At 40.9% G+C, this 20,622-nt stretch overlaps 1 protein-coding gene across 2 annotated transcripts in view; it reads right to left on the bottom strand.

The window, feature by feature from the left end:
- Lasp (LIM and SH3 domain protein Lasp) overlaps nt 1-20,622 on the bottom strand; it is a 323,083-nt gene that overhangs the window by 140,813 nt on the left and 161,648 nt on the right. For both annotated transcript variants that reach the window (XM_067147288.2, XM_067147289.2), the window contains exon 3: nt 2,783-2,867. In XM_067147288.2, the coding sequence (XP_067003389.1) occupies nt 2,783-2,867 (85 nt within the window). The remainder of the gene's footprint in view (nt 1-2,782; nt 2,868-20,622) is intronic.

Below are 20,622 nucleotides of genomic sequence, written 5' to 3'. Positions count from 1 at the left end.
CTTGGCTTTGACAATATGAAAGTGACTGAGGAATGAGCGATGCTAGTAATGCCAATCCTTATGCAGCCAGTCCCTGCTATGAATGGTGTGAAAATGTTGCTCATAGGGTCGGTTGGTGCATGCATTTCTGTGGGCTTGGCAGACTGATATGTAATAGCAACTCTGGGTCGTGAGGAAAGCAACGGGAAACGTACATCTCATTTCCCTAGTACGCCTCTTCAGTGATGCCTAGGCCATCTATGGCAGCTGATGGCAGAGCTGTTGAGGATCCCATCAGCGGAATCGTTGACGGACTGAACATACATACATTAATAATTTTAAGTCGATTATAGTCACTACCTTTAACCATGGTATTCCCTACACTCACAGTTAAGTTATATAAGGTCATGCACTGAAATTTTTATTCAGTTGAGAGTTTACTTGGTTGTTTATGATATATTTAATTTAGGTTGGAAGCTAAGTTGATGAATAATGCAAGGATAATCAATGTTATTGTTTTAGATAAATTATAGCATATAATTGCTATTGATGTACGAAACTGATCTTATCCTTTTCGCCAATCCTACGGAACGTTGAATAAATAAGAAAAGTATTTGTCTTAAGAAATGAACACAGACTTACGGTAAAATGAGGAGTGTCATACGACAACAAAATTAAATGGTTAAATTTAATTGATATTAACTCATGCGAATTTGCAATTGTTAATTTTTGTATATGATGTAGGCTACTATGAAAGTAAAGCAGTTAGCAATTTCAGTGTTTATATTAAGGAGACATGCGACGAATAATAATCGTGTATGACTATTCAAGTTTGTATTACTGAGCCAATTGATTAATTTTGGGTCTTCAATCCATATTTACACATTTTCTCCATCGTATTTTCTTTTTATGAATAAATAATAGTGAGATATTTTTGTGATGTCATTCGTAGCTACTTAGTATAATATATAATTTTGCCTTAAATATTGCATAATTTAATATGTCTGGTCTCTCGACGACTCGTTTGATGGAGACGTCCATCACAGTTTTTCTTGGCCAACGAAATATTTAGTTACGAATCGGGTATTTCTTTTTTTGGACACACGTTAAAATACTACGATGATTACCCTGAGATACTCGCCGACCCTAACTGGAGTTTTCGTGGACGCCATCCATCCTGGACGCAGGAACGACGCACCTGGATACTGATACCCATTATCTTGTATATGCTGTCATGTTTTTGAAGGAATTTATTATTTATTATAATATCAGCTTTGTGTTAATGAGTCATTCATTCATTTCAAAGTAAAGCTACATTATAAAGTGAGGTTATGTTCTCAATATGTATGCCATGCGAACGAAGGGTACCAGATCATTATTTACAATATAGGGGAAGAACCTGAAAATAAAAATATACGAATTATAATGTATTGGAATTTGAAATAATAGAAATACGCCGTAATCGTATGTAGGTGAAGGAGAGGGTGTGGGGGAGCTGTGGTGAGCATGGCCGGATGTGCGTCACAATGCTGGAAGTTACGGATTATGATGTTTGTTTAAAGGGGCCGAACATCTAGGTCATCGGCCTCTAATGATACGAAATGAGACGAAATGTTGTGACAATTTAAAAATCTATAATCCTCCACAGACCAAAATTCGAAAACGTGAGGACGAAGAATGAATGGATGGATATTAAGTTAAAATATTCAGTGGATCCGACCCGCAATGCTCTACATTTCCAGAAACCAGCGTTAAACAATAGTATTACTGACCAAGGGACTGCTGCTAAAGCACAATACTGAATCGATGATGCTTGTAGGCGAAACGAGTCCAAAATCCAGGTCATCGGCCGCTCATAATGGTACTTATCTCTAGGGAAGTAGAATCATGCTATTTGTCATGTTGCGGTACTAGACACATTATGATACTATTCACAGGTAATGCTCACATGTAACACAGACCTATGGTGTTTTGCACATTGCGGCGGTATTTACTGCCGTTATCCCACGGGAAACTGAAGCAAGCTACTATTGGTTGAAATTCATATCAAACAGGAAGAATTACACGCATGCGAAGCAGGGGTAAGTATTACTTCACTATGAAGAGAAGGGAACCTCGAAGAATACGGTAGCTGGCCATGGATAACGTTACATTTAGTTCTGTAATAGTCTAACAGAGAACTTAAAATGCCAAACATGCATCATAGGAACAAACTCTTTCATTTCCTCATTCCTTCGGCTGGGTCCAGAGTAAAAGATTGAAAGATAAGCTTGCTTGAATTTTCTTTACCCTGCTTATATAATCGTTCCGTCGTAAATATACTACATCATCAATGTATCTTGCTGCGTGACGCGCACAGGGCAGCACACTCCCGCGAACGAGTCCTGTTCGAAGCGGCGTTCTCGATATCGTCAGATGTTAACTGTTCGTAGGTCGTCTTTGAATGTTTGGCGCTGGGGCTGTACCTTAATTAAGGCCACGGGCGCTTCCTTCCCATTCCTAGGCCTTTCCTATGCCATCGTCGCCATAAGACTTATCTGTGTCGATGCGACGTAAAGCCAGTAGCAAAAAAAAAAAAAAAAGGTTTGGCGCCTGTTTTGCATGGTCTGTCCGGCTTTCGCCTGCCTCCTGGTGGCTCCCATCGCATAGCGTTCTTCAAGTATCAGTTGTCTGGTAGGCTAAGACGCATTCGACGTTCCGAAATATACAGTACATTAGCAGATGCAAAGTTACTCGGTATATTTTATTACTATGATATTAGAGTATTTAACTGTTAGTAGATGAGCAGTAGTACACTACTCACATTTGACTGGATTTTCGTGTTTTCTGCAATTCTCTTCAATTCAGGAGTCTCTGCCATAGTTGTAGCCTTTGCCTTTGGAATATGTCTGCAAAGAAAGAGAAAGTACATGAAGTGGTTCTCTAACAGCTCGAAATATACAGGGTTTATTGAAATAAATGTGAAGTCCGTTAAAGTATTCTAGTTCCAACAAACTTCAAACCGGGGAGAGAACATACATTGTTTTATTTACATGCATTTTTCCTTGTTATGTTTTTCATTGTGTCTATATGTATAAAATAAGAGTTTTGTCTGTACATTGCTCAGAATTTGAAAAGAATGGTATTCCTGTATCGGTCATGTCCACAGTAACATGGAAATGCAATTTTTACTTTTCCGTAATTTATGTCTATCTGTCTGTCTGTATCTCCACGTATCACTAGAAAACGGCTGAAGAGAATTTAATAAAAATCGGTATGCAAAGTCGCTACAATCTAGGCCATAAATAATTGTATTCACGCTGACTGAAATGGTAGTTTAAGGGAAGGCCTAAAATTTAATTATCAAATATTTATGTTATTAGTGGTTCTGTCTTAATTAAAATTAGTATGCAAAGTTGGGGAATAAGTCGCTACAATTTAGGCTATAAATAATTTTCTTCACGCTGAGTAAAATGGTAGTTTGGGGGAAGGCCTAAAATTTAATTCTTAAATATTTATATTATTAGCGGTCATATTGATAAATACTACATAACGAAAGTTATGTAGAATTAAATTTCCGACTAATTACGTCTTATACATTTTTACCGTACCGACTGTGATAACACAGATATTCATGAATTTGTATTTTTGTTGCTAAGTCCATATCAACTCCGAGCCACGAGAAAATTGGTTAACAGAATTTAATGAAAATCGGTATATGGAGACGGGGAATAAGAAACTACAGTTTAAGCTGTAAACAATTTTATTCAAACTGGATTAAAATGGAGTTAGGGGAAGGCGCCTAAAATTTAATTTTTAAATACCTATGTTATTGGTCCTATCGAAAAGTACTACATAACGAAAGTTACAGAGAATACAGTTTCCGATCATTTATATTTTATTCAGTTTTACCGTTCTGACTATGATAAGAGTGGTATTTCAGTGTCGGAAGAAAACTAAATGTGAAGGCCTACAATATCGAAAGCGCATAACATTACACTGACCATTGTTTGTGGCGGTGTTCTTTGTCTCTTATGCTGCCTCTCAACTCCGATAGATGGGATTACTGCTGCGTACCGAGTATAATAGCCTGACTGAAAACTGGCAGAAAATAGCCGGGGATTTAGAAAACTTTCTTCTTTTGCATGCCATTCCTCTTCTTCATACATCTAAAAGAGTTTTGTCTGTACATTGCTCAGAATTTAAAAAGGATGGTATTTCTGTTTCAGTCGTGTCCACAGTAACAAAGAAATGCACTTTTTAATTTTTCCGTAATGTCTGTCTGTATGTATAGTCCGCGCACCTTTTAGCGATATTTCTTTGTACGGGGTGTGGAGTAAGGAGGGAGGTCGCATGGTTCCGGTAATACTGCCAACTGAATGAAAATGAAATCTGAATTGGATCGATAATATGATCGATCGATATGAATTTTCTAAACCTTTATTATCAAGCCAACAACTGTGTCATACACATTTTATATAACATAAAATAACATTTCTCGATGCGAATCTTGTTCCCAGCATGAATTGTATAGTTTGGCTTTGCTGTGTAAACAATAACAGTACGTAAAGTGTACGCCAGATGTCACACAGCGATGCATAAGCGATTCATAGTTTGTGTTTCAAAGGTTGCCAATACGAATCTCGAAGATACCCGAGGTCTAGGGGGGCTCATTCCCGACCAACGAGCTAGAATAACATAGAGAGGCGGAAGCGCTGCCTGGGTGAACCTAATAGAACGAACGTCCGCCATGTTTCCTGTTGTCACACAAGCAAGGGGGCATGGCCTTCAAATGACGAAAAGTGTAGAAAATGCGCATTTTAGAATCGCTGGGGGAGAATTAAAGTCCGTTGCCGAAAGCTTGAAGCATGAAAGCGAATACAGCCACATCATATTGCGGCACGAGGCCAACATCACGATCAGTTGATTGTAGGGTAGTTCGAAATCATCGCACAGTGACATACGAATAGGCCTCGAAATCGGAACAAGAGCGTTCCCTGCTTGGCTGTTGTGGTTAAGCGTAAATTAGAATAAAAACGATGGACATAAATATTTATGACAGGAAACCTTAAAATCATAGGGGTTGGTTTTTCCCACGGACTCATCGACGGATCCCACCTCTGCCACCTCAACGACAGTGTTCTGGAGCGTGATACATTGGGTCGGGGGATACAACTGTGAGGGAGGGCTGCACCTGCTATGCTGAACAGGGGCCTTGTGGGGGGGGGGGGCGGGAGAAGGAAGCGGCCGTGGCCTTAAGTTAGGTACCATCCCGGCATTTGCCTGGAGGAGAAGTGGGAAACCACGGAAAATCACTTCGAGGATGGCTGAGGTGGGAGTCGAACCCACTTCTACTCAGTGATAGAATCCCGTTACAGCCCTCGTGCCCCTTTTCAAATTTCGTGGCGGAGCTGGGAATCGAACCCGGGCTTCCAGGGGTGGCAGCTGCTCACGCTAACCAGTGCACCACAGAGGCGCCCCATGAATACTTTACCACAATAATCGTTTAGTGTAATTATTTATTATAATATAGGGGGGATATCATGTTTCTCCCATTACCATATCATACTGGGATTACTAGCTTGAAAGTTGTCCATTATGAAGTGTGGCATAGTTTTAAAAACCAAGGCAACAGACATCTACAATAAAGGCTGTATACATTTCAAAAATAGCAGTAAAATGCTGTATTTACTTGGTGTACGTTTGAACGAAATAAGTGATTTTTTGTGGTTACGTTTTCTTGGTGGTGGGTGTTCTATTTCCTTTATTTGTTAATGTGAATGAAAATTAAATAGGGCTGGAAATGTACAGAGCATAAGCAACTGAATTGAGTGGGATACCGTTTATCTCTTTTCGCCCTCACAACGCATTGTTCAGTTCTTGTTCTTTAAACGAAATCTGAAACAAAATTCGACAAATAATTACCGTGGCTATCCGTACTTTCGCTAAGTAAACAATAAAATGGATTTAATTACAAAAAGGAATCTCGGCTATAATTCAGTAATACTTACTTAAAGTACGATATGTCCTTGGTTTTATTACTCCGATTAGTACAACCATACGCTGAGCTTACGGCTGGCATTCTTGAAAGCGAGAATCTATTTTTTCACTTCTTAAAACTTAGGGAATTAAATTGGCAAGCACGATCTCCCTGTCACCTCAACATGTGCTCTCGCGCCAATTCGCTTTGTTTTGACAACCGTTAACATGGCTGCCCCTTACCAACTTGCTTCAAGCAGGGAGCGCTGATGTCAGGTATACAGCCCCTCTATGTTATTCTAGCTCGTTGTTCCCGACTCCCGCGCTTTGCTTCCAGCGTAACATCGCCTCATGTTGACGTTACGTGGAGGTCTCCTGTCGGCAGCTGTTGCGGTGAACGATAAGAAACTAGTTTTCAGTATAGGTATATTTCGCGCTACGCAGTCTTGTAACATTTTCCGTATTGTGTTGATTGTTGTGTTAAAGATGAGTAAGATTTCTAAATATAAAGTTAATTGTGCTATGGCACAATGTACTAATTGGGGGATCGGAAAGAACTGGTGTCTTGTACCACAGATTTTCAAAACGTGAGGAGCGCAGTAAATTACAAGGAGTCTGAAAAGCTCGCGGTTTTGACAGTTGATGAAATTAATATAGACGGACGTTTTTCGTACGATTCATTTGATGACCGCATACTAGGGCCTGATAGCAACGTCCAGGTAGCGATTGTTCGAGGGCTCTTTGCTGCATGGAAGCAACACATTTTTTATGATTTCGACGAGACAACGACGTCAGAGTATTTAAGAAACATAATTAGTAAACTTGAGGCTTGTGACATTCATATTGTCGCAGTACCTTGTGACATGGGGGACAAAAGTACCAAAGTGTGGAAGGAACTAAACGTACACAAGGACAAGAGTTTTTTGCCATTCCAGTGGATGAGAAAAGGAAGGTGTGGGTGTTCTGCGACGTACCCCCACCTCTTGAAATTATTGAGAAACAACTACTTAGATGAAGGTTTGACGTTAGCTGATGGTTCAGAATTTCAGAAGAAGATAATAGAACACCTGTTACAAACCCAAACAGGAGACCTATCAACTACACATCACATTAATGACGCTCATCTGAGTGTAACAGACAGATCCCGTCAGAATGTGAGAGTGGCTGCGGAGTTATTTTCCAGACGCACAGCACTGGTAGTGCGGTATACAGTACTTTAAACAAAGACACTGAAAGCAACTTCATCGAGCTAGAATGACACCTTCGACGTGTTGAACTCCAGAGCGCCTAAAGATGAAAAGACTCCCCTTAGGATTGGATACGGCTTAAACTTAAGGAGACAAGAAAATATTCTGAAGCGCTTTCTAGAGGTGATAACTCAAGTGAAGATTTGGTAAACGGAAAACTTCACGTGCGTTTCAGAAGGGGTTCATAATATATATAATCTCTCTCGTAGGACTTTTTGAAGACATGGAACATGGAACATATTTTAACTGCCAGATTAAACCAAGACTGCTTGGAGATTTTTTTTTTCACGTGTCCATGGACTAGGAGTTTTTTCAATAGCAATCCTTCCCCTTTGGAAGTTCGTAACAGAATTAGATTTCTATTGAAATCCCTCTCTCCTGTAATGTGTCAGTGGAAGCTGAAAATAATTCATCGCCGAGTGATACGGGTATTTTTAATTCTGGTTCTGATAATGCTGAAGATTTCTTGAGATTCGTAAGCAATGAACTATGTAAAGATGTTTTTGAGGGGCCGTTAACACCTGTACCCGTAAAATGAAATGGCGTATGGCTTTTAGTGCCGGGAGTGTCCGAGGACTCCTGTACCCGTAGATGAACAGGAAGAAACGTTGGAGTTGCTAAGGATAGAAGACTTGAGCCAGGACTTCGAAACTGAAGGCGTAAACCAGGTTGCAATGAAATACCTTGCAGGCTACTTGGCATTCAAGTATCGCTCTGTTGATGACAGCTTGGGTGATAAAGGTGAAATGTTCGCCTTGCCACAGGAAGTGCCTCACGACTGGTTATCAATCATTTCAACTCAAAGAATGGTATCAAAAAGTTATGCAGTTTGAGGTAGTTTGGTAATTATCACGAGCTTTATATTTCTAAATGTGAAAGAGTAATGCAGACTGACTTCTATAATAAAATCAAAATTTCCAGAACTTTGACGATAATATTATAACGCTGTACGTCAGAACTAGGACTTTCATTAGAGTACGTCACCTCAACATAAAACATCATATAGATGTTATGAAGAAGTATTCAGCGAAAAAGAGTCGACTATGGGCAGCCTCAGCTTCTTCAATAACTTCCTAAGTCATCAAAACGTGAGTTTTAAGTACAATTAAACCAATAGCTATTCCAGTGTTTCTATGTATGTATTGTTCTTGCAAAAGGCTTTTAAGATTTAATTACTCAGAGTTTCTTCTATTTTCTATCAACAGTATTATATCACTGATTGCAGGTGGTATGTAAAGTGCCACCTTATTATAATAAGCCAACCTTTAAACTATTTATAAGACATTAAAATTTTCCCTTATTATCGACGTTTATGCTGCATGCAGGCAATGCAGGCGCGCGCTTCTAGCCCTCCCGGCTACGTCACGCGCGATCAACCAATGAGAGCGCTGTGAGCGGGAATGGCCTACCTAATATCAAATACAGTAGAGACAATACACGACACTTACGGATTTCGCCTTGCTAAAATGGGAGCAATTCGACGGTGGCGCTCCTAGTGACTTGACCTGAACAAATCGCGCTAAATTCAAATATCAATGGAAATGTATATACGGAAATGAACAAATAAATTACGTCTAGAAAGACAGTGGCATTGAGATATTAACTTTGAAGTTGCTAAAGCAATTCTGGATAAATGAATGAAGAATTATTTAAAATGTTATTATTCAAAGACTGAAATTAGACATATAAACAAGGTGTGAAATGGACTGCTGTGAAATGGCTTGATCTTTCATTTATGCATTACTTTTTTAGCTTTAGCATACCTGCCTGAAATCTTACGGTTGGATTTGTCTTTTTTCCTCATTTAAAAACAATGTATCATCACATTAAGACATTTGTCAATAAAAATATCGGCACATTCCTTACACATATGATGCAATGAATTAACATTTAATAGCTGGACAATTTTCCTCTTAACATGAAGCCTACTAACAGAAAGAAAATCTATAAAATCCCGGCTTTAATCTGAGAAGAGGGATAAAAGAAAGAAAAGTTTGAAAATGTTGTCGATAGTGATGCTTTGAGGAATATTTACGTACAATTAGAGTAAAAATGTAACATACCCTTGGCTGTATAGTCGAGGATTTTTAAAGTCGCTGGCCTGGAAATGATCTGAACAGATCTTATAATTCTTATACAAGCCTTACGTCCCTTCTTTCTTGTACACTTTATCCAAATCGCTTCTGTGACATTTCAAAACCCACAGATCACACCTACAACAACACATCGGTATTGAAGGTTAACTGCTGCACTATGCAATAAAATATGCGTATTATATTTTAAGTCCGTTAAAACATGGATCGAGCAGGTCAGAAGATTATGAAGTACTATAAAAGTCTCTGTCACTGGAAGAATAGATATGCAAACACAATATTACTTACATGTTCTTGTCACGAGGGAACCTGAAGAACGAGCGCGCATTTTTCTCTACTTCGTAATTACTGCAGCCAAACACAGCACATACCTTTCCCCTCATGTTGAGAGGAGATATCAAAGAATGACACACGCTACTATTTAATTATGTCAACTCACAGAAAACGCATAAATAACACCAAAAACTTCACACAAAAATACACGTGCTCTTATGACAGAATCAGTACCGTTCAGGTCTATCCGCTAGAGTGAGCTCCAATAGCTGTCCCTCGATATCTCGCTCAGTGTCGTGTATTGTCTCTACTGTATTTGCTAATATACTCTATCTACCTTGCCCGAGGTCGAGACAGGGACGAGCTGACAGTCGTAGCGGAAGGACGTATGTGCCTCTCGCTCCGATTTCTCTCTCCTTGCCAGGTGCTCTGTACTTAAGTAGTACATCTTCGAAAGAGCATTTGTCAGAGCTGAGCACTTTTCAGTGCTCGCTATTTCTCTTTCAGGAGGACCAGGATGGAGAAGCCGACCCTACCAGTGAGACTGGTCGACTACGACTACGAGGGAGCCGTCGAGAAGCTACTAGACGCGATCGACACGGTGGAGGTCCCCAGCTATGAACGCCCGGGGCTGGTGGTGTTCAACCGGCTGGAGGAGGCCGACCACCAGGGGACGCTCCACGTATTCGACAACCTGAATGCGACTGCGGAGTACATCGGAGAGCCTCTCCTGCCGATCATCGGCATTGTGGTTACTTCCTGGGCGATCATCATTCGCCCTAACGACGCAGCCAGCTTCAAGGTCTACGAGGAGCGCGCGTCCCAGCAGTTCCAGGTTGCCCGGCTACCAGGACTCAGGGAGCACCTGGATGTCTCGGGCTACCAGGAGGCAGCCGCGCAGACGGAGCCAAGGACCGAGGACGACGGCGGCGCTCCCGAGCGCCGCGACGGCGCGACCCCAGTTGGAAAGCTGTTCTTTTCGAAGTACACGCAGACCAACAAGGCCGCTAACCAGGACCGTCGACCACCTACCAAGGCGAAGTGGTCGCAGACGCAGGCCTACCAGGAGGGACCTGTAACCCTGGCGCAAACCAGGAGAGCGCCCGTGATGGTGGATGGCAGCACGGCAGTGGACAAGGACGCCCCTTGGCGTGCTGAGGCCGCCGTCCAGGCCCTACCATCCAACATGTCGTTCGAGATGCAGACCTCGATGTGCGCCCCACAGGACAGGGAATGCAGTCGAGTGTTAGCACCGACGGACGCCGCCGCCGCCGCCGGCTAGGAGAAAGAAGATGGCGACGCAGCGGAGCCACCAGCAACCCCGGGATCACCAGGCCGGGAGGAGGGCCACCAGGACGAGGCCTCTTCTCCTGCCGAGAAGAAACCCTCGGGAAGAAGACGACGCCGGACCAGGAAGCAGAAGGCGACGCCGGCCCACCAGCAACCCCAGACTGCTCCGAACCGAGGAGCCAATCAGGAGAGGACCTCAGCGGGTAGCGGCAGTTAGGTGAGAGTAAAACGTCCCCCTCAGCAGCTCTTGCAGTGTTTCCGCTGTCTGAGGTGGGGCCACCGTCAGGTCAGCTGTGGGCTCGAGGTGAGGTGCAACCGCTGTGATGGTGATCACCACTACACGGCCTGCGCAGCACTTAGGGAGGCGGCGGTGTGCGCCAACTGCTCGGGGGGCCACCCGACCTCCCATCGCAGTTGCCCTGTCTACCGGGCCATGGCGCGGGCAGAGAGGAAGGAGGCCCGGCGCCATGACCCACCCCCTTCCAGGAGGCCCCCGCCTCGGCGGGCTTGGCCTCACTCTCCGGGATCGGAGACTGGGTACGAGGTACCCCAAGGAGGTGGAGCTGTGCGGCAGGCCCTAGTGGTACTCGACGCATGGCTCCGCAGCCGGCAAGGACCGTGCTAGTCACAGCAGTGCCCAGACGGACTGATCCCCAGACGATGGAATGGCAAGGAATTGGTTTATGTTTTGTGCATGTTACCTGTTCCTAACTAACACAACCTCTGGTCTTTTTCCAGCCCACATCCTTGCATGTGCTATCAAAAGATGTCAGGTTTTACACGTAGGCTCTTTCTTCTTTTTGCCTATGTGGTTTTTCCCTGACCCTTCAATACCATACTTCAACACCATATACCTAACACAATCTCGCCTGGTAGCGTGTCTGACATGGAAACAGGCAGATACTCCTTGTATCACTTCCCACTTTACCCAGCTATCTCTTTTCTTCTTAGAAATTAATAGCATGTCGGAGGCCATGTAGATTGAGTCGATGGTCACGGCGGGGGAGCGGGCTACGGGGGCACCCCGTAAAAAAAAACCGAGGTCGACCTATTCAGCACTAGGGTGTCCATGCAGCGCCTCCTAGAGGCGCTGGTCCATGTATCGCTAAAAGGTGCGCGTACGGTACACGCATCACGAGAAAACGGCTGAAGAGAATTAAATGAAAATCGGTATGCAAAGCCGGAGAATAAGTCGCTACAATCTAGGCTATATATAATTGTATTCACGCTGAGTGAAATGGTAGTTTAGGGGAAGGCCTAAAATTGAATTCTCGAATATTCGTTATTAGTGGTCGTATCTTAACGAAATTCGATAGGCTAAGTCGGGGAATAAATCCCTACAATCTAGGCAATAAATAATTATATTCACGCTGAGAAAAATGGTACGTTAGTGGAAGGCCTAAAACTTTATTCTCAAATATTTATATTTATGTTATTATTGGCCTTATCTTAATGAAAATCGGTATACAAATTCGGGGAATAAGTCACTATAATCTAGGTCATAAATAATTTTATTCACGCTGAGTGAAATGGTATTTTAGGGAAGGTCTAAAATTTATTTCTCAAATAATCGTGTTAGTGGTGGTCGTATCGATATACAGTAAATACCACATAACGAAAGTTATATAGTATTAAACTTTCGATCATTTATGTCCCATACATTGTTACCGTACCAGCAATTATCACAGAGATATTCATAAATTTGGATTTTTGTTACTAAGTCCATATCAGCGCCGAATCACGAGAAAATGCGTGAACAGAATTGAATGAAAATCGGTATGTAAAGTCTGAAAACAAGGAACTACAGTCTACGCTATAAATAATTTGATGTCTACCTAATATCACAGAATCGAAAGGAAACTAAATGTGAAGGCCTACAATATAGAAAGCTCATAAAATTGATCAACAATAACATTATATTGACCATTGATTATTGTTATGTGCTTTGTGTCTTCCGTTGCCACTCATCTCCGATAGATAGGATTATTGCTACGTACCGAGTATTTTTTTAAATCCGCCTTACGTCGCACCGACACAGATACAATAGGTTTTATGGTGATGATGGGATAGGAACGGGCTAGGAGTGAGAAGGAAGCGGCCTTGGCCTTAATGAAGGTACAGGCAAATTATTTGCCTGGTGTGAACATGGGAAACCACGGAATAACATCTACAGAGCTGCCGACAGTGGGGTTCGAATCCACTATTTCTCCGATGCAAGTTCACAGCTATGCGCCCCTAACCACACGGCCAACTCGCCCGGTCGTACCGAGTGCAACAGTCTGCCTGAATATTGGCGGGAAGTAGCTGGGAGTTAAATAACTTTCTTCTTTAGTATGCATTCAAGCTATCCAATCCATACTCTGAGGCACTGGTGGGAATCAGCAGAGTGCATATTTAACGGAATAAAGGAAGAGGAGTGCTCGCAGCTGTCTGCGGCGTGGTTATTCCAGCTCTGGAACTTTGGACTGTTACATCGACGCCGTAGTACTGCTCGTTAAAAGTGAGAAATGTGCGGTTTTTCATTTGATCGTGTATTTTATATAACATTGCCTTTAATCGATACTTTCCTACTGAAGTTTTTGTAATGACCTATGTTGACTTCAGTTAGGAAAACCCACAAAGTCGGTCTTTCTGAAAATCCCGTAGCGAAGCACGTGTACATCAGCTAGTCTTACTATACACACACACACACACACACGCGCGCGCGCGCGCGCGAGTTTTGTCTGTACATTGCTCAGAATTTGAAAATAATGGTATTTCTGTATCGGTCATGTCCACAGTAACAAGAAAATGCACTTTTTATTTTTTTGTAATTTACAATGTACAAGCATCACGATAAAACGGCTGAAGAGAATTTAATGAAAATCGGTATGTAAAGTTGGGGGATGAGCCACTACAATCTACGCAATAAATCATTTTATTCACGCTGAGTGAAATGGTAGTTTAGGGGAAGGCCTAAAATTTCATTCTCAAATATTTATATTATTAGTGGTCCTATCGATAAATACTACATAGCTACAGTTATATAGAATTAAATTTACGTCCATTTATGTCTTACACTTCTTTTACCGTACTGGCTATGATAACACAGCAACAATACAAATTCATTAATATCTAAGTCTATATCAACACCGAGCCACGACAAAATGGGTTAACAGAATTTAATGAAAATCGGTATATAGAGTCGGGGAATAAGGAATTACAGTCTAAGCTATTAACAGATTTACCCTGGATGAAATTGTAGTTCAGGGGAAGGTACCTAAAATTAAATTTTTAAATACCTATGTTTTTGGTCCTATCGAAAAGTACAACATAACAAAATTTATAGAAAATAAATGTCCGATCATTTGTGTTTTATTCAGTTTTACCTACCGACTATGATAAGAGTGGTATTTCAGAGTCGGAAGAAAACTAAATGTGAAAGCCTACAATATCGAAAGCGCATAACACTGATCAATAATAACATTACATTACATTTGCTGTGATGTTCTGTGTCTCATACTGCTAGTCAACTCCGATAGATGGGATTACTAACTGCGTACCGAGTACAGTGACTCTATATGTACAATACATATAACTTCTGAACTATTCATGTACATATAGTCACTGTAGTACCGAGTATAACAGCCGCACTGAATACTGGCGGGAAATAGCTGGGGAGTTGCAAAACTTTCTTCTTTTAGCATGCCATTCCTCTGGTTCATAAATTTTCTGATACTGCTGGTACATAACACACTGGTTCATCATATTATCACAGTCTAACACATACAGTCGCGAAGCTCTGATGATATTTTTCATCCGAGGCGACTACAGCGTTCCAAGTGGCGAGGTAGAGTCAACTTGCTAGCAGACAACAGGGAACAGGGAACGAATTACAACTACAGTCTAAAATTGTCATAACTTCTGAACTATTCATCCAAATAATGTCCTGACAAGGTTATTGTAATTCTTATGAAATAATGGAGGAGGTCAAACAATTTATTTCGATGAGGAGTTCGAGGATAATATCGAAATATTTATTTAATCTTAAGGACCGACCGACATCGAACCTGGCACGTTGGGTTGAGAAGGCCAGCGCTTACCATGGTCGGTCACTTGCTTTCTTGGCTTGCGCTGCGTGAACCGTCAACGATAGACCCCAGGTGTAAGCGTGAGAATTGTAGAGCATAGAAACCTATACAAAAAAGTCATAACAATCAATCACTACTGATCTTCATTTAGGGCAGTCGCCCAGGTGGCAGATTACCTATCTGTTTTCCTAGCCTTTTCTTAGATGATTGCAAAGAAATTGGAAATTTATTGAACATCTCCCTTGGTAAGTCCGCGATGGTATATACCTATTTCCAACCAGTCGCTCTCTAGAAGCGATTTTATGTTATAGTCAGCGGTAAAAAAAGAGTAACTCCTTAGGATTAAATAAATATTTCGATATTATCCTCGAACTCTTCGAAATAAATTGTTTGACCTCCTCCACTATTCCATAAGGATTACAATAACCTTGTCAGGGCGTTATTTCCATGACTGGTTCAGAAGTTATGACCATTTTAGACTGTAGTGGTAATTCGTTCCCTGTTGTCTGCTAGTAAGTTGCCACTACATCGCCGCTAGAGGTGCTAGTGTCGCCCCAGCTGTCAGATGGATGAACCTCCTTCTTATTAGAGCTTCGCGACTGTATAATTAGACTGTGATAGTATTCCAGCTATTCGAGCCCTGCTCTAACGCGCTGTTTTGAATGAGCAGTGTGCACACTTAAGGCAGAGTAGTAGTAGTAGTAGTAGTAGTAGTAGTAGTAGTAGTAGTAGCAGCAGCAGCAGCATGACCTGGTCTAGAAATACAATTTAGGCCTATTCCAAATTATAGCTCCACAATTCACTAAATAACTCAAAATTCAACCCTGAAAAGAGCTGTTTCTTAAGAAAAGCTGCAGTCTTTTCAATTTTATTAAATTCTACATTAATTTTATCCCACGTTAGCAGTGAAAAGGGGTTTTCCTCCTCTGGCTTGGAGGAAAAATGTGCCTCCAAGTCAGATAGATTTTTCCGCCGCCAGTGTAGTGAACTGAGATTTTCCGACTCAACGGGTATTCCTAGGAAACAGATTAGTAAAACGGCATAGTTTTTGTCCTGGGACTCTCCACTATTCGATCCCCCCGCCGAAAAAGACGAAGGGTGTTCACGGATCACGGCTGTCTGCGGCTTGGTCATTCCAGCTCTGGAACTTTGGACTGTTAGATCGGCACCGTAGTACTGTTCGTTAAGTGAGAAAATGTGTGGTTTTTCATTTTAATAATGTTATTTGCTTTACGTCCCACTAACTACTTTTCGGTCTTCGGAGACGCCGAGGTGCCGGAATTTAGTCCCGCGGGAGTTTTTACGTGCCAGTAAATCTACCGACACGAGGCTGACGTATTTGAGCACCTTCAAATACCACCGAACTGAGCCAGGATCGAACCTGTCACGTTGGGGTCAGAAGGCCAGCGCCTTTAACGTCTGAGCCACTCAGCCGGCAGGTTTTTCATTTGATCGAGTATTTAATATGAAAGCATTGCTTTTAATCGCGCAATTCCTACTGACGTCATTGTAATGACCTATGTTCATTTCAGTTGGGAAAAACTATTAAGACAGCCTTTCTGAGGATGTAAAAGGGCTGGTGGAGAGTGAGCGTCTGCCATTATAATGAAAATTCCCCAAGCTGATTGTGACTGATGGTACGAAAGCGGGCCTAACATCACAATAAAAATTCCCTAACCCAGTCTTCATATGAGAAAAGACTCTTGGTGACTTCCCCGTCGCGTTTCTAGGGTAACGTTAAAGAGCTATGCAATTTATACAATCTTGCTCACAACGTTGACACTACCTAACCTAGAATTCTGTATATAATGTAGAATTCCGTAGCGAAGCACGGGTACATCAGCTAGTATTAAATTATACTTAAACCCAAAAGTGTTTAATGTCTCTTCTACTATTAACTTTTTTTGTCCTACATGTCATACTGTACAACGTTATACATTCTAGGATAAGCTCATTCATAGGTTAAGTTAGTGCTTGTTCTTGTTTATAATACAGAAAAATGTTGCTTATCTTCCCAGTGCAATCTACTCTTTATTAATTTTACCATTTTTGACCCTAAGTGAATCTATCTACCTTACGTACTCGCAACAGATGAGCCTCTTCTACGGATTTCCCACGTAAGAGATTTTTAGTCCTCTCTTAAAACCATATTCATATAGACTATTTATCCCTCAAACACCAAACCATACCTCTTACTTCTCTGTTCATAAGCATTAATTTCTTTACTAACAACTTTTGAATAATTTTGCAGACTTCTAATAATGTTATTTTGCTTCTTACATTCTGCAAAGATCATCTGCTTCTCAATACCTTTCACTCTAATAGTTGCTTTCTTACTTAGAATCTTATCTGCAAACTTAAAAGATTTCCAGTCTGCCAAACACACAATTTCAATACAAGTATTACACTATAACATACCTGTGAAAAACATTAAACAAGGAATAAAAAAACACTATTAAACAAAGACTAACATGTTTCGTTCTTAAAAGAACAGATTCTATCAAGATCAGCGCACGTTGAAGATGGATCGAAGAGAACTGTTTGCAATACTGGTTGTAGGCTATCAGTATTCACAATGACTGCCAACTGTCAGAAACATGTGGGTTTTTCTGATATTAAGCTTTTTACGTCTCGCGGGGAATTTCAACTGCACGGAAAAACTGTCTCCAGTGAAAGGTCGACCGTCGTACAAAGGAAAGTCAGTTCACATTGTGACCGTTCATCATCATGCTATGGACATGTTAGGAGGTCTGGCTAATTATATATGCCGTTTTCCGCAACATCCTGTGATATATAACGCAGTAGTTAACACTCTGAATATCAAACCGGGGTATGATCCGCGACGCGCCAGTCCGGAAGGAGCATTTTCCTACGCTGTAATGAGAAGAGGGCAACCTTGAGGCTAACCTTGAAACCGCGATCTCTTTCCGAGCGAGCGAGAAGGGATGATAACGCTACGCACGGAGATGGAGGTTATTGGAGACTGCGCCGAATGGTGTGTTAACTTTTGAAAAATAAATGCCCACTATAAATTCAACACCGCATTCATTAGTACCACCTCACCATACTTTACGAAAAAGAGGAAGAAGAAGAATACTTCTATATGAAATAATTTTTCTAAATTTATAAATCAGGTCCCATTCGAACCAATGTATTTTAGGCTGACTGTCAATGCATATAAATACAATACTTTAAATATGGATCAGTAATGACGCCTATCATACAGTAGTACGCAGATCAAAGGCGACTACTGAAATCTGACATGTGGAAAAAAGTGGGAGATATTGCACGATGAAACATGACGCTTGATTTTCCAAAAGGACGCTTTGGAAATTATGAATAACCTACTGATCGCTTTGGTTTCACATATGTTCAGTAGAAAGTAGGGGTCATAAGCTTTAATTCGATTATCACGTCGTTCAAAGACTCCGATTACCGGACTGTCATTTCCAACAGGGACATAATTCATCTCCCCCCCTGACCATTTGTCCGGAGGCTATAAGTATGACCTGGACCCAGATACTGTATCTCATTCTCATCCGTGTAGCTGCAGTGGTAACACCTTACCTTGTTGTCGTCTGTGTAGTTGCAGCTCAACATATTAGAAGTCGACCTGGATATCAGTTACTTGGATATCAGTGTACCAAGTGTTGTGCCATTGAAGAAACACATAAATGTGATTTAAATATTTTTACGGAATAAGCCGTGTGGTACAAGTTAATGTACATAATTGCCGAATAGAAGCCTTAATTTGGCATTTTAACATCACAATCGTGGAAGATAGTTATGACTTATGGTGCAATCACCAACGGAGGGCAAACACTTCAGGTTATTTGGCGTGGTGAGACAGTCAATTAATATACGAGAGTTAATTATCACCGCTCCTGAGTATTTAAGAACGAGCGACATTTTAGCAAAAATTAAATAACTGTTTTTGACAAAATTAATATTCGCATCCTTCAGGGACATTCGTTGTTATAGTCTGTGTGACGGTCAGGGAATGAACAGTGATTTTTACAACTTATCACTACTTGCGTTAATCTATTTAAACTTAAGAGTGGATCTTGTTACAAGTAGGCTCCCCTTTGAAAGTGCATAAAACAGTATTTGTTAACTCATTCTCCATTTTTCTGTATGTTCGTGAGTGGTCGTCGAACCCAAGACTCGGAACCTACAAGAGTCGCGCCTGAGTGCCTGCGATCAGCTTTACAAGGATCGTCCCGAAATTCAACTGAGAAAACAACAGTTCGAATCATGTCGTCGTATGAAGAAGAACCGAGGACTACCAGGAACTAGAATATTCATCATGTTCGTGTAAAGATCTAAGATGTACCCTAGATGACAGCAAGCCTTACTCACCAAGTATTAAGTACATACTTTTATATACCCTAAACACGAGAGATGCATGCCAGTAATAATAATATTTGTAAATATTACAATGTCATAATTAAATATTAAATATGTAGGGAACATTATGCGCGTATGGCTGGGAAAGATTTATTATTATTAGTTAGGATTATCAAGTGATTTTTAAGATAATCATATATATTTAAAAAAATTCATTTGCATGAATTATTATATAGACTCCAAAGTTCTTAGCTTATATGAACTATCTTTGGGAAGAACGGCAAGTTAGCTAGATTTATATTTCTTCGTCTGGTAAAGATCTTCAGAGTAGTTTGGATATAAATTATACGTTTGCGATTCAGGTATTTGTAACCCCGGATAATATTAGATAATCATTGGAGTTGATCTAAACCGAGGTGTAATTAATTTATAATTATATATGAAATTGTGAGAAGAATTAAATAGCCTGAAATAATGGAGTCTTCTCTGCGAATTAAATGAACGGATTGAGATACGATGGCAAGACATGGGAGGGCGAAGCTGTAACATGTTTTGTTGTTGGAGTGATAAGGAAGAATAAATAATTATAGCTGTTGTGAGATATTAAATTGGGCTGAATATATAGCCAGATAACGAGTAATAAGAAATAATGGCTTTCAAGTGAGTGCATACTTGACAATAAGCCGAGATGATATGTAAGAAAAATGAAAGGAAGAGTGACGGACGATTTATGGTATCCGCAACCCAGGACTAGTTACAGCTGTTATTGTGATTGACAGGTATATGCCGGTCGACCGTAGGCCGAGCAAACTTTGCAGTCTCCAGCAAAGTAGTCTCAATCCTATTCTAATTATACGTTGCGAGTAACACGGATAATTTCCAGATTTTGTGAAGGATAGATCCCTTCTCATGCTAAGCATTAATTTAGCCTCTGATTGGAGTCCAAAAATGTTTACCTTGGAAGCCGAAGCCTGTTGGTTCGAATGATGATGGAGCGAAGATTTAACCAAATATTATGGCTTTGTTAAGCCATATCTTCAAGATGTGTTGTGTAAATATATTTGATATTTTTTATATGTATGATTCTGTGTGTTTTATTATTTCCCAAAGTATACTATGATGATGGGTTTGATTCCAGCTTTGACTGATTTTCTTTAAATATATAATATGTTAGGTAAACCCAGGATACGCACATATATGTTCAGCGTGTATGTTCATCGTAAGTGTTCAATGTAAATATACATTTGTCGTGGGCAAATGGATCACATGTTCGATACTCGGCAATGCAATCTCGTGTGTATAACAGATGTGCTTATATTGTGTTAATTTTTTTTTTCTCTATCCAAATCATGACTAGTAAATAAA

Source organism: Anabrus simplex, chromosome 5, assembly GCF_040414725.1.
Source record: "Anabrus simplex isolate iqAnaSimp1 chromosome 5, ASM4041472v1, whole genome shotgun sequence".
Taxonomy (NCBI): Eukaryota; Metazoa; Arthropoda; class Insecta; order Orthoptera; family Tettigoniidae; genus Anabrus; species Anabrus simplex.
This window is presented reverse-complemented; position numbering and strand designations above follow the sequence as displayed.